At 48.5% G+C, this 14,349-nt stretch overlaps 1 protein-coding gene across 1 annotated transcript in view; it reads left to right on the forward strand.

Annotated features, from left to right (window-relative positions):
• Positions 1-13,739: 13,739 nt before the first annotated feature.
• Positions 13,740-14,349, forward strand: part of LOC308573626 (coronin-7-like) — a 108,442-nt gene continuing 107,832 nt past the window's right edge. Inside the window, exon 1 of the mRNA XM_081170751.1 lies at positions 13,740-14,114. Coding sequence (XP_081026877.1) covers positions 13,923-14,114 — 192 coding nt within the window. The 5' untranslated portion in view covers positions 13,740-13,922. The remainder of the gene's footprint in view (positions 14,115-14,349) is intronic.

A 14,349-nucleotide genomic window follows, 5' to 3' on the forward strand; every position in this document is an offset into this window, starting at 1 on the left:
CGCCGCTTTTATAGCCTCCGCCCGCCCCTTCGAGCCGAGGCTCCAGCCGCCGCCCTCTTATCGCGCAGAGCCGGGTTGCGGGAGAGGTCGCCTGCGCTCGGGCGGAGAGCTAAACTCTCCCCATGCGCTCCTGGAGGGGCTCCGGGCTCTGGCTGCTCCGGGAGGGAGGGAGGGGTGCTGACCCTTTTACCACGACACCCCGATCCCAAGAGCCCCCTCCCTCCAGGCTGCCCCCTACACTCCCCCTTCCGAAACCATCTGGAACATGCAATGACACATGCGATGGCTTATTTTTGTAAAAGAATATATTTTATCGTTTTCCCCCCACATACAGTGGGGAACATTTTAAGCATACCATAGGCAGCAGAAGCTAGTCTGTCATTTCTAGGGAAAAGGTATAACAGCAGCTTAAAGTTGGAAGCATTGCTTAGAACCAGTTTCTAATGCCTATCTAAGTCTCTAGTCCAGTGCGTCTCTCCAGATGTTCAAAATAAAAAAAACCCTTCCTGTAGCACCTTAAAGACCAACTAAGTTAGTTCTTGGTATAGGCTTTCGTGTGCATGCACACTTCTTCAGATACAGGTGTTGTGATCGGTCTGGGGAACTTGTCTCAGCTGATGGACCCATCTCATGTGAGGGATAGATGCCAAGTGTTTGGTATGGATGTGTTTTAATAATCAAGCTGTAAATTAAATGAAATAATTTAATTAAACATCAAAAACTGTCTTTAAACCTCCTGACTCGACCTCACATGGCCTAGACCAGGCTTCCTCAACCTCGGCCCTCCAGATGTTTTGAGACTACAATGCCCATCATCCCTGACCACTGGTCCTGCTAGCTAGGGATCATGGGAGTTGTAGGCCAACAACATCTGGAGGGCCGAATTTGAGGAAGCCTGATCTAGAGGGAGAGTGACTGGCCTCCCTGACCCCACTGGGACCCTCTCCCCAGTCTCCTTCATCCTTGACTTCCCTTCCCTCACTCTATCCATCTATCCATCTATCCATCCTAAGTCACAAACAACCACCACAACTCCTCTTGGTTTGCCAGTCACAATGCACACCTAGGGACGGGTGCTGCAAGTGTGCAAGTGATTAAGAGCTCCTTGTTTATTTTTGCGTGGCTGACAGAAAATCTCGCAAGCCTGAGCTTGAAGCGTAGGTTGGAAAGTCCCCCCTAAAGAGCACAGAAATGCCTGGGTGTTTCTTGTCCTCCAAGCCCCCTGACCCCCCTCTGCACGACCCCTTTAGACAGCAGGCCTGGGGGCAAGGGAGGGCCCTTCCCTTTCCCCTTCTAGGGCAGCCCCTTTAGGAGTCCCTCATCCCCATCTATACTGCTGCTGCTGATTTCCTTCCCAGTGAAGAATTGGACTCTTTGGCCGGCAGAAAGAGCCAGAGTCGCTGGAGGCCTGAAGGAGGGAGCTGCCCCCAAAGTCCCCTCCCCTTGGCTATCTCCTCAGAGACACAGCCTGCCTTATCCTCCGGCTTGCAGGGGGTGGCCAGGCTGATAGGCGGAGAAGGAGCCTGGGCTTTCAGCTCACCCCGATCTCTGCGCAGAAAGCCACCCTGGCCTCATCCTGAGGGATGCTCCTGCCTTCTCACCCAACTGGCAGGCACGGACTCTGCGCTCCCTGCTGCTTCCGGTGCAGAGAGATGTCTTTTCGGGGAGGCAGTGGAGCTCTGCTTCAGGGCAGAACCCAGGAGGGAAGGATCCGTTCCTCAATCTGTCCAGTGCTGCTCTGACTGCCTCTTAAGCAGACAGGAGAATACATCACAGTGAAAGAATTAATTAAAAATCCACCAGAGTCCATTTTTGCTAACTGTGCATTGCAGCGCCTTGTTTTTCTGACAACACTATTAATTTTATTTATTTATTTATTTATTATTTATACCCCGCCCATCTGGCTGGGTTTCCCCAGCCACTTTATATTAAAATACAATAACCTATTAAACATTAAAAGCTTCCCTAAACAGGGCTGCCTTCAGATGTCTTCTAAAAGTCTGGTACAGTGGTACCTCGGGTTGCATACACTTCAGTTACAGATTCCACTAACCCAGAAATATTACGTCGGGTTAAGAACTTTGCTTGAGGATGAGAACATAAACCGCATGGCGGTGGCACAGCGGCAGCGGGAGGCCCCATTAGCTAAAGTGGTGCTTCAGGTTAAGAACAGACCTCCGGAACGAATTAAGTTCTTAACCTGAGGTACCACTGTAGTTGTTGTTCTCTTTGACATCTGGTGGGAGGGCGTTCCACAGGCCGGGCGCCACCACCAAGAAGGCCCTCTGCCTGGTTCCCTGTAACTTGGCTTCTCGTAGTGAGGGAACAGTCAGAAGGCCCTTGGAGCTGGACCTCAGTGTCTGGGCAGAATGAGTCCCAGACCTCTCTGAGGATCTCAGAGGGGAATTTCTCTTCTGGGGGGCTCTGCAGTTGGGGATTCTCTCCCTCCCTCCCTCACATCCCTTAACACTTGCATCAGAATCACAGCTCCCTCCTGCAAACTGACTTCTCCCTTCACTACAATATTCCAGTTTCTTTAGCCTGGGAGCTGAGCTTGGGCAGCCTCCCCACACCCTCCTTGGGGCCTCTTGAGCTGATACTTTCAAGGATAACTTTCCAGACCTGGCCTGCTGATGGGGCCCTCATTCCTGAGCCAGAAGATGGCATTTGGGGTTCAGAGCAGACAGACGGAGCCCAGGGGCTGAGTGAGTCCCCTGCCAGGGCCAGGAGGCGGAGCAGGGGAATATATGAGGTGTCCCTCTGTCCAAACACTGCAGGCGTCAAGAGGGACCCCTCCTCTTCCAGTGTCCTGTTCTCAAAGAGGCAATCAGAGGCTTCAGGGGGAAGCTTACAAGCAGGACCGGAATGCCAGACTCTCCCCTCTGGTGATTCTCAGCAACTGGAATAATTATAATTATTAATTTTTCCAGTAATGATGTATGGAAGTGAGAGCTGGACCATCAAGAAGGCCGATTGCCGAAGAGTTGATGCTTTTGAATTCTGGTGCTGGAGGAGACTCTTGAGAGTCCCATGGACTGCAAGAAGATCAAACCTCTCCATTCTGAAGGAAATCAGCCCTGAGTGCTCACTGGAAGGACAGATCCTGAAGCTGAGGCTCTAGTACTTTGGCCACCTCATGAGAAGAGAAGACTCCCTGGAAAAGACCCTGATGCTGGGAAAGATGGAGGGCCCAAGGAGAAGGGGACGGCAGAGGATGAGATGTTTGGACAGTGTTCTCGAAGCTACCAGCATGAGTCTGACCAAACTGCGGGAGGCAGTGGAAGACAGGAGTGCCTGGCGTGCTCTGGTCCAGGGGGTCACAAAGAGCTGGACACGACTAAACGACTAAACAACAACAACATCATTATTAATTAAATGTCATGCTTCCTCCCCCCCCCTTTTTAAACCAAGTTACTTCCAATATATGAACGATCACTTGCATGAAGGGGGTGGGGAGGAATCTGAAACAGAGTTTTTAAAATTCAGGTAGGTAGCCGTGTTGGTTTGATGCAGTAGAAATATATTTTTTTTAAAATAAAAAATTGTCCAGTAGCACCTTAGAGACCAACTAAGTCTGTTCTTGGTATGAGCTTTCGTGTGCATGCATCTTCTTATCTGAAGAAGTGTGCATGCTTTTATTAATTAAGCTGATTTTATGTTGCATTTTGTGTGTATTCACGATGTCAGTTGTAGACCTAGTAGGTGGCGCTGTGGTGCTTGAAGGTATTTTGACGGCAGCCGCCCTCCCTTCCCCACAGGTGGGCGGGGTTTGCGGCTCCGAGCGGGGCTCACCTGGGCAGGTGCCACCCACCTGCTTGGGCCGGCCTTGGACCCGCCCTCGGCCAGGGGTGGGCCTAAGGCCAAAAGAAAAGAGGCTGGCTCCATTGCCCAAGCCTCTTTCGCTGTTCTTCCTTCCAGTTTGTGAAGGGCAGAATATTGACAGATCAAGTATACGCCAATGGAAAGTAACACAGAATATAAAATATTTTGGCTACATTCTTCCAGTTACATTTTTCTATTCCAGTTACATTTTCTAGTGTAAGAAAACACTTTTTAGAAAGATAAAAAAGGTGATACATTTGATAAGTCAACAGTTGCATTCCTCAGCTACATTCTTTGGTGGTATTACAGCGATACAGAAGTAAAGGATACAAGTAAAAATATACATTCTTTTGTTAGCATAGAAATACGTAACACTGAGAGGTTAATTTATTAAGTCCCCTCTCTGATCATGGTTTCTCTTGTGACACTACACAACACAAAGCACAGTTGCTGTGTGGTTTTATTTTGTTTTTTATCTTATATTTTGTAAATGTACATCCAGTTTTTTTCCTTTAATTTTTTTGGGGTCCCCCAAGAGAGTGGGACCCTAAGTTATAGCTTCTTTAGCTTATACGTAAATCTGGCACTGCCTGTATCTTCTTGCATGCCACTTTGAAATGTTCTATGTATGATGATGACATGGTCTGTAATTACTGTAAATAATAGAGACTGCAGTTTAGCATTTTATTCCTCGTGTGTGTGCATGCAATCTGTCAATTGCACCCACCACAGTGGTTTTTAATCTAGGAAAGTCCATCTCACAATAAATTGATTAAGAGAACTAAGGTACTCTTCCTTAGTTCTATTTTCAGGATCGATCCCTTTCCCCAATATAGCTTTAACTTGCACGTGTGTAGTTTTACTGCTAGGTATGGGCTGGGGTACCATGGAGACAGATGCACCATAGCAACACCTGTAGGCTTGGCCTTTATTGAACTGTTGCAACAGGGTGCTCCCCTCACTTGCAGGAGAGAGGAAAGACACAGAAAAAATGGTGTGCAAGGTCTTATAAAGACTTTTGAAATTCCCATTCTGTAGATCAAGCCCACCCCCAGAAACATCATGCATAAATCATAGAAAGGAGGGGTTGTGGTGGTAACCTGAGTGTCCTGTCACCTGGCTGGTTCCCTTCTACCCCTCCCCATGAGTCATTTTCCAGGTGACAGAGGGGAGTTTGCAGTTTCCTGCCCCCAGAGGGAAGATCTGATTATTGTCCTTTGTTGCAGTCTGTGCTGAATATGCAAGTTCCCATATGCAAGTTCTTTGTGATCTTGATGGTCTTCTGTCTAGGACCATCAGGGTTGGCATAGCAACTGGGCAGGGCTCCTGTGGATGTGCTGGGATGGTGAAGGGATTATGGCTGACCAGAACCAAGCCATCCCCCCCCTTCGATAGTCCTTGTCATATGGAGTAAAATAAAAATGGAACAGTGCAAATCCGATGTATGGTTGATTTTCTATGAATTTGTAACAGAAATGTGGCGTATGTAGTGTGTGAAGTTTGTACAAACTGAATGATTGGGGGGGGGGGGTTTCCTGCTACAGTTGGGACCACAAGGATCATCTAGTCCCACCACCTGCAATTCAGGACACCTTTGCCCAACATGGGGCTTGAACCCACAACTCTGAGATTAAGAGTTTCATGCTCTCTGCCCATAAAGGGCGAATAGTTTCAAAAGTTTACATCCAGCCTTACCCTTTCAGTTTCACAATAAATCCTTGATAGTATTACCATCATTCCATACATGGATTATATAGTTTTTATTAATTTTTTCTAATTTGCATTTCAAGATACTAACAGCCTTAAATCAATTACTTCCCTTCTTCTCCTTCCGTGGTTCATTTTGCATACCATAGATCCCTGCATATTTTGCATGAACTAAACCATTCAGTAATCCATTTTTACACCATCAGAATTTATTTACACCGTTGAATTTATCTTAATGCTACCAGTGTTTTTTAAAGGTACACAATTTTCACCCAAATAATCTGTAAACATTTTCCAGTCTTCTTTAAACCTATGTTCTACTTGTTCTATTTATTCTGTATGTTAAATCTGCAAGCTGCACGTATTCCATCAGTTTAAGTTGCCATTCTTCTTTGGCCTCGCTCCTTTTCCATTTGGGGGCTAACAAAACACGGGCCGCAGTTGTGGCATACATAAATAACCTTTCTTTGACACCTGGGAATTTCCCTCTGAATTATCCCCAACAAAAAGAACTGTTTTTTTGGGGGGAAAGGTACATTAAAACATTTTTTTAATTAATTATATATCATTTCCCAATACCCTTTTACCCTTTTACAAGTCTACCGCATACGATAAAACGTGCCCTCTAACTCATTACATCTCCAGCACTTGTCTGATTCGGACTTATACATTTTTGTAAGTCAGCTTGGGGTTAGATACCATCTATAAATCATTTTCAGATAGCTCAAAGGAGAACCTTGGAAGGTTTGGTTCACAATCTAGTGCCTGGATGGAATAACTGAATTGAGAAGTGGCTCTGACATTCTGTACTAAAACTCAAACTTTTCCATTCATCACATTGTGCCCAATTGATTGTGTGTGTGTGTCACATTATGCCTGCTTGCCTGTTTTTTGGCCTCTAGGGAGATCAGTCAACAGAGAGTCAGGCTTCACCTCTGCAGCTGAGATCTAGAAACCTGGGGCGTTCTCCAACGAAGCAGTTCTGCTAGCCCTAGGACTTTTGACAGCGCAGTAGAACTTCCCTTCCCTGCTTCCTCCACTGGACGGTGCAGGGAGAGGAAGTTCTGTTGTGCAAGCGGAAATCCTTGCGCCAGCGGCCTTGAGTCCAAAGCGGTCAGGAGATGTTGCTGAACCCTGCGCTGCACGGCGCTGTCACAGCCGTTCAGTCTCTGGGCATAACGCTCTCTTTGGAACTGTGCCAATACCAACAAATATTTTTCCTCCCTGAAGTGCACAGGAGAGGCGAGGTCACGCCTGGGTGTTGCAGAGACTTGCACCACAGCTGCTCGTTACAAAGTGCACGTCAGAGGCGAGGATCGTGGGGCGCAGCCTCCACAGTCCTTGGGCCTTCCTTAATAAAATGTTGCAAGCGTGGGGACAAAACTGCTGCACAAAAGCTTCCAGTCTGCTAATGGCTTGTTTTTGCTATGCGCCATCTTAATAGGAATTCTAACGTCTCATATATATAAATCATATGCTCATAAATTTACAAGGCAAACATATACATAAGTATATAAACCACGTGTCTGAAATAGTACAGGAGAGCAACCCTGAAGCCATTTTGACTCTTCCAGTGACCTCAAATATTCTCTGCAATGAGGAAGGAAATGGGGGAAACTCCCCATGGTCTCTTTGCTCACAACTCCTGCCTTAAGGGCGTATTTGTGTATGAACAGGGTGAGCCTGTGACCTGGATTCAGGAACTGTTATTTAGCATCGCAAAAGGAATGGCCAGGCTGCCCAGGTAAAGCAATCAGTGACCATGATCAGGTATCCTGACAGACAGGTTTTCTGCTCTAGACCGCCCCCCCCCCATGTATTTCTGCTGGGGACCACCTCTTTCTGTAATGTATGTAAGATGTTCACACCATTGTTTTGGGTTCCTCTCCTCCCTCCCTGAGTGGGGTGAGCGTGGGACCCTGTTGCAACAGTTTAATAAAGATCAGGCTTACTAGCTGCTTTGCTTCTCAATATTCTCTAGTTGGCCTCTCTTATTTTCTCCTACCAATAGGGAACCTACGTAAGGACTCTATATGGGCTCATGGATACCCCATATGGGATACAGGAGCAGTTTTGTCTTATAACACTCCACCTGAACAAATGCCTCCTGGCTTGCTACCAGGCTTGTCCCCTGAGAAGAGGCAGTGGCAGCGTAACAGCCTGAGCAACCTGAACAACATTTTGTTTCCTCCCTTCCAGAAACTCAACTGTGTGAATTGAGTTTCCTGCATTGCAGGGGGTTGGGCTAGATGACCACTGGAGATCCCTTCCAACTCTACATTTCTGACTCTCTGAACCGTGTTATGACGACCACGGGATCGCCCTGCCCAACGGCGCGATGATGAGTGGTTTTTAAACCCAACTAATCTCCATGTTCACCTTCCACAAAATATAGAGCACCTTGAATCGACAACAGACAAAACCATAACAAACCAAGTGGTCAGGAGTCGAGGAAATACAGGAAGAGATGCGGCTAGGCTGTCGGAATGACAGCTTGCACCCGTATGATCCTGATCAGCTCCAGATGCCCTGTGTGTCTGCTCTCTCCTGGTAAGTTCAAGAAGGTTGGCTAGCGCAAGAGACGGTACCTTCTTATTATGTACTGGCCCCAGGGATGTGGAACACCCATACAGCTGGACTACGCATGACCCCTGCAGTGCAGGCCACCTTTGTTGTTGATGTTTAGTTGTTTAGTCGTGTCCGCCTCTTTGTGACCCCCTGGACCAGAGCACACCAACTCTGCCTTGCCGTGGCAAAGGGGCTTGAATAACTCAGAGAAGCTATGAGCTATGCCGTGCAGGCCACCTTTGTTGTTGTCTAGTCGTTTAGTCGTGTCCGACTCCTCGTGACCCCCTGGACCAGAGCACGCCAGGCCCTCCTGTCTTCCACTGCCTCGCAGTTTGGTCAGACTCATGTTGGTAGCTTTGAGAACACTGTCCAACCATCTCGTCCTCTGTCGTCCCCTTCTCCTTGTGCCCTCCATCTTTCCCAACATCAGGGTCTTTTCCAGGGAGTCTTCTCTTCTCATGAGGTGGCCAAAGTATTGGAGTCTCAGCTTCAGGATCTGTCCTTCCAGTGAGCACTCAGGGCTGATTTCCTTCAGAATGGAGAGGTTTGATCTTCTTGCAGTCCATGGGACTCTCAAGAGTCTCCTCCAGCACCATGATTCAAAAGCATCAATTCTTCGGCGATCAGCCTTCTTTATGGTCCAGCTCTCACTTCCATACATCACTACTTGGAAAACCATAGCTTTAACTATATGGACCTTTGTTGGTAAGGTGATGTCTCTGCTTTTTAAGATGCTGTCTAGGTTTGTCATCGCCTTTCTCCCAAGGAGCAGGCGTCTTTTAATTTCATGACTGCTGTCACCATCTGCAGTGATCATGGAGCCCAAGAAAGTAAAATCTCTCACTGCCTCCATTTCTTCCCCTTCTATTTGCCAGGAGGTGATGGGACCAGTGGCCATGATCTTCATTTTTTTTTATGTTGAGTTTCAGACCATATTTTGCGCTCTCCTCTTTCACCCTCAATAAAAGGTTCTTTAATTCCTCCTCACTTTCTGCCATCAAGGTTGTGTCATCTGCATATCTGAGGTTGTTGATATTTCTTCCGGCAATCTTAATTCCGGCTTGGGATTCATCCAGCCCAGCCTTTCGCATGATGAATTCTGCATATAAGTTAAATAAGCAGGGGGACAATATACAGCCTTGCCGTACTCCTTTCCCAATTTTGAACCAATCAGTTGTTCCATATCCAGTTCTAACTGTAGCTTCTTGTCCCACATAGAGATTTCTCAGGAGACAGATGAGCTGATCAGGCACTCCCATTACTTTAAGAACTTGCCATAGTTTACTGTGGTCAGCACAGTCAAAGGCTTTTGCATAGTCAATGAAACAGAAGTAGATGTCTTTCTGGAACTCTCTAGCTTTCTCCATAATCCAGCGCATGTTTGCAATTTGGTCTCTGGTTCCTCTGCCACTTCTAAATCCAGCTTGCACTTCTGGGAGTTCTCGGTCCACATACTACTTAAGCCTGCCTTGTAGAATTTTAAGCATAACCTTGCTAGCATGTGAAATGAGTGCAATTGTGCGGTAGTTGGAGCATTCTTTGGCACTGCCCTTCTTTGGGATTGGGATGTAGACTGATCTTCTCCAATCCTCTGGCCACTGCTGAGTTTTCCAAATTTGCTGGCATATTGAGTGTAGCACCTTAACAGCATCATCTTTTAAAAATTTAAATAGTTCAGCTGGAATATCATCACTTCCACTGGCTTTGTTATTAGCAAGGCTTTCTAAGGCCCATTTGACTTTGCTCTCCAGGATGTCTGGCTCAAGGTCAGCAACCACACTACCTGAGGTATACGAGACATCCATTTCTTTCTGGTATAGTTCCTCTGTGTATTCTTGCCACCTCTTCTTGATGTCTTCTGCTTCTGTTAGGTCCTTTCCACTTTTGTCTTTTATTCTGGAAATCTTTGTACGAAATGTTCCTTTCATATCTCCAATTTTCTTGAACAGATCTCTGGTTTTTCCCATTCTATTGTTTTCCTCTATTTCTTTGCATTGCTCGTTTAAGAAGGCCTTTTTGTCTCTCCTTGCTATTTTTTGGAAATCTGCATTCAATTTCCTGTATCTTTCACTATCTCCCTCGCATTTTGCTTGCCTTCTCTCCCCCGCTATTTGTAAGGCCTCGTTGGACAGCCACTTTGCTTTCTTGCATTTCCTTTTCATTGGGATGGTTTTAGTTGCTGCCTCTTGTATAATGTTACGAGCCTCCATCCATAGTTCTTCAGGCACTCTGTCCACCAAATCTAAATCTATATTGTCTTCCCTCCTAAAAAAGTAAACATGTTTAATAACCAAAAATCCAAAAAAATAGATACAAAATTCAATGATCAGCATATAAAATGATCAAAGGAAAAAATAAATCTAAATCAATCAACACCCAGGAGGCTCCTTGAACACAGTTACATCATTTCCCCCCTATCTTGTGGCAGATGGGTTTTCAGGATACCGGGAGTTGTGTCTACGCCCTGTTTCATTTTACCTAAGTTAAATATGCCATCCTTTTGCAAGGCCTCACTGTGAAATCAGGCCATTTCCCGGCTTGATAGCTGCTGGCACCTGTGTTCTTGGTTGCGCAATGAATGGAATTGTGCCCAGTCACATAAAGACTGGAATGCCCCTTGCTTTGCCCTTTGCCAGGTTTATCCGATATCCCAACTTTTTAGCCACTGCTATACACCACAGTTCTGAACACCAGAAGCCCCAATGGAGATTGTTTTGTCTGCAGGCTTCCAGTTCCTAGTGATCAACCTTCTAGCTCTCATCAACAAAGATGTAATAATCCTTTATAATCTTTTATATCTTCCTGATGCTCCTGCTCTCCCGATTGCCAGTAAAGCTAACACAGGTATTTACCCCTTTCATTTTTTTCTATTACATTGGCCATTTCTGTAAATACCAATGCCCAATTAAAAAACAAACAAACATTTTTGCTGCTTTAAACAACAACATTAGCATTGCGGAATACATCCCCATTCCAACTCACTTTAGGTAAAAAATCCCCTTCCATGTCAAGGATAAAGGTAAAGGTAAAGGGACCTTTGACCATTAGGTCCAATCGCGACCAACTCTGGGGGTATGGCGCTCATCTCGCTTTATTGGCTGAGGGAGCCGGCGTACAGCTTCCAGGTCATGTCGCCAGCAGGACTCAGCCTCTTCTGGCGAACCAGAGCAGCGCACGGAAATGCCGTTTACCTTCCCGCCAGAGCAGTACCTATTTATCTACTTGCACTTTGACGTGCTTTCGAACTGCTAGGTTGGCAGGAGCAGGGACCGAGCAACGGGAGCTCACCCCGTCATGGGCATTCATGTCAAGGATACAGAATGACATTTTCCATCTATCCCAGCAAGTCCTCCCAGAGCATACCGTGAGGGGCAGGGGCAAGGGAAATCTTGTTGATCTGTTTAGTTACCCTCTTCAATAAAGCGATTTGACAACTTTTATCTGGTTGGAGCCAGTGTAGCGAAGGAGTTAGTGTGTCGGACCAGGCCCTGGGAGACGCAGGTTCAAATCCCTAGTCAGCCCTGAAGCTCCTTGGGGGGGAAATGTTGCATATAAATACAATAAATAACAAAATAAAACTTAATTGCCGTATAGCATATTGCTGGCTGTCATTGATAAACATTTCTTTGAAAGGTAGTGCTGTGTTTTGATGAAAGAATTGAGGGGGTGCTCATCAAATGTGCAGATGACGCCAAACTGGGAGGAGTAGCTAATACCACAGAAGACAGAATCTGGGGGCAATGGGGTCTAGACTAACAAAATGAATTTCAATAGGGAAAATTGTCAGGTTAGTGCAGGGGAACAAGATCTAGGGGTCTCGGTGGATCACAAGCTTAACAGGAGTCAACAGTGCGATGCCACGGGGGGGGGGGGGAGATAATTCTTTCCTAGGCTGCATCAACAGATGTCTAGTGTCCAGATCATGGGAAGTAATGTTGTTGTTGTTGTTGTTGTGTCATTTAGTCGTCTCTGCCTCTTCGTGACCCCCTGGACCAGAGCACGCCAGGCACTCCTGTCTTCCACTGCCTCCCGCAGTTTGGTGAAACTCATGCTGGTAGCTTCGAGAACACTATCAAGCCATCTCATCCTCTGTCGTCCCCTTCTCCTTGTGCCCTCCATCTTTCCCAACATCAGGGTCTTTTCCAGGGAGTCTTCTCTTCTCAGGAGGTGGCCAATGTCTTGGAGCCTCTGCTTCAGGATCTGTCCTTCCAGTGAGCACTCAGGGCTGATTTCCTTCAGAATGGATACTTTTGATCTTCTTGCAGTCCATGGGACTCTCCAGAGTCTCCTCCAGCACCAGAATTCAAAAGCATCAATTCTTCGGCGATCAGCCTTCTTTATGGTCCAGCTCTCACTTCCATACATCACTACTGGGAAAACCATAGCTTTAACTATATGGACCTTTGTCGGCAAGGTGATGTCTCTGCTTTTTAAGATGCTGTCTGTGCCACTCTATTCTGCTTGGTCTCCCAGCGGTCATTCCTCCTCTGGTCACTGCTGTGGGTGCATGACCTGACCGCCTGTCTCCAGGCACTGCCATCGTCTGCCACCTTCCATTCTGTGGACATGACCAAGCCAGAGTAGGACGTCGCTGAGGCTTGAGAGAGCACATATTTCTTTGAGACTCTGTCCTGCCACACGTGATGCCCAAAATATTCCTGATGCACCACGTGTGGAAAGTGTTGAGCCAGTTGCTGCTGATGGCTGCCAGTGGCCCACAACTCGCTTCTGTAAAGCACCCTGCTCAACACGCCAGCCTGGGAGACCACCACCCTCAGGGCTCGCCTCCTATTTGAATGGAGGACTTTCCAGTCCACCCACCTCAGATCCTTAAGAAACCAGTGGCGTAGCGTGGGGGGTGCCAGGGGTGCCGGCTGCACCGGGCGCAACATTTGGGGGGCGCGTTTGGCCGGCCCTCCTCGAGGAAGCAGGAACCCCACTGTCCTCGGACCTCCTCCGAAGCCTGGCGGTGGGGCGGAGAGCCTTCGGATGGCTGTCCTGAAGACTTGTGGTGGGAGCAGTGGCGTAGCGTGGGGGGTGCAGGGGGGCCTGCTGCACCTGGCGCAACATCGGGGGGGGGGCGGAAGAGACTCGAGTGCTAAAATCCACGGGTTAGGGGGCGCAAATTACTTGCCTTGCCCCGGGTGCTGAGAACCCACGCTACGCCACTGTAAGAAACTCTTGCTCATGGGTAGGCAAACTAAGACCTGGGGGCTGGATCCGGCCCTATTGCCTTCTAAATCTGGCCCGCAGATGGTCTGGGAATCAGCGTGTTTGTACATGAGTAGATTTTAAAATGCATCTCTGGGTTATTTGTGGGGCATAGGAATTCGTTCATCCCCCCCCCAAAAAAATATAGTCCAGCCCCCCACAAGGTCTGAGGGACAGTGGACCGGCCCCCTGCTGAAAAAGCTTTCTGACCCCTGCTCTTGCTGCAAGACACCCAGGGTTCCACAGAGGGAGAGCGGTATCTAAAATTTAATAAGTAAATAAAATGATTGTTTAAATGATGGCTTTAAAATTGAGCGTCAGGTTCTAGGACACAAAGGCGGTGCCTAATCTTTTCGTTCATAAACAAATCCCTTCTCAGCTCGCCAGGGCATCCTCTGGCGGCTGGGTGGGTTTCTTTTGCCTCGCCTACCTCGCAAGGTTGTTGTCAGGATCAAACTGGGGCGCGTGGGAAGCGCGAGAGCCCCGTGTGCTGGACTGGGAGGCAGGATTTTCTCCCCAAACCTTCCAGGTGGAAGCGCCACCGTCGTACCTGCGCGGCGCCTGCCGGGCGAAAGCGCCCCTCCGCCCGGCTCCTCCTTCCTCCTGGGCGCCGGATGGTGCCCAGTCCCCGGAGCGGCGGCAGAGGAGGAGGAGGCGGCGGAGGAGGAGGAGGCGGGGACGGCCGGGCGGGGCTTGGCGGCGATTCGGATCGGAGCCCGGGCGGCGGCGGCGGCGGGAGGCTGAGCATGAATCGCTTCAAGGTGTCCAAGTTCCGCCACGCGGAGGCCAGGGTGGCCCGCAAGGAGGTGGGTGCCGGCGCCCCGACGGGAAGGGCCCCGATCCCCGCCCGGAGAGCAACCCCAGGCGCCCTCCCTGCCCGCACCTGCCTCCGGGGTGGGGGTCTTGGCTCCGCTGCCCCCGATCTCCCCACCCACCCCCGGGATGCCCTGCTCCCGATTGGCACCCTCTGCCCGGGGGCGCCCCCGGGGATTCCCGATGCCCACCAGCCTGCGCGCCCCCGGGCGCCCGGGCACTCCTTCC

Source organism: Podarcis bocagei, assembly GCF_964188305.1.
Source record: "Podarcis bocagei genome assembly, chromosome: 14".
NCBI lineage: Eukaryota > Metazoa > Chordata > Lepidosauria > Squamata > Lacertidae > Podarcis > Podarcis bocagei.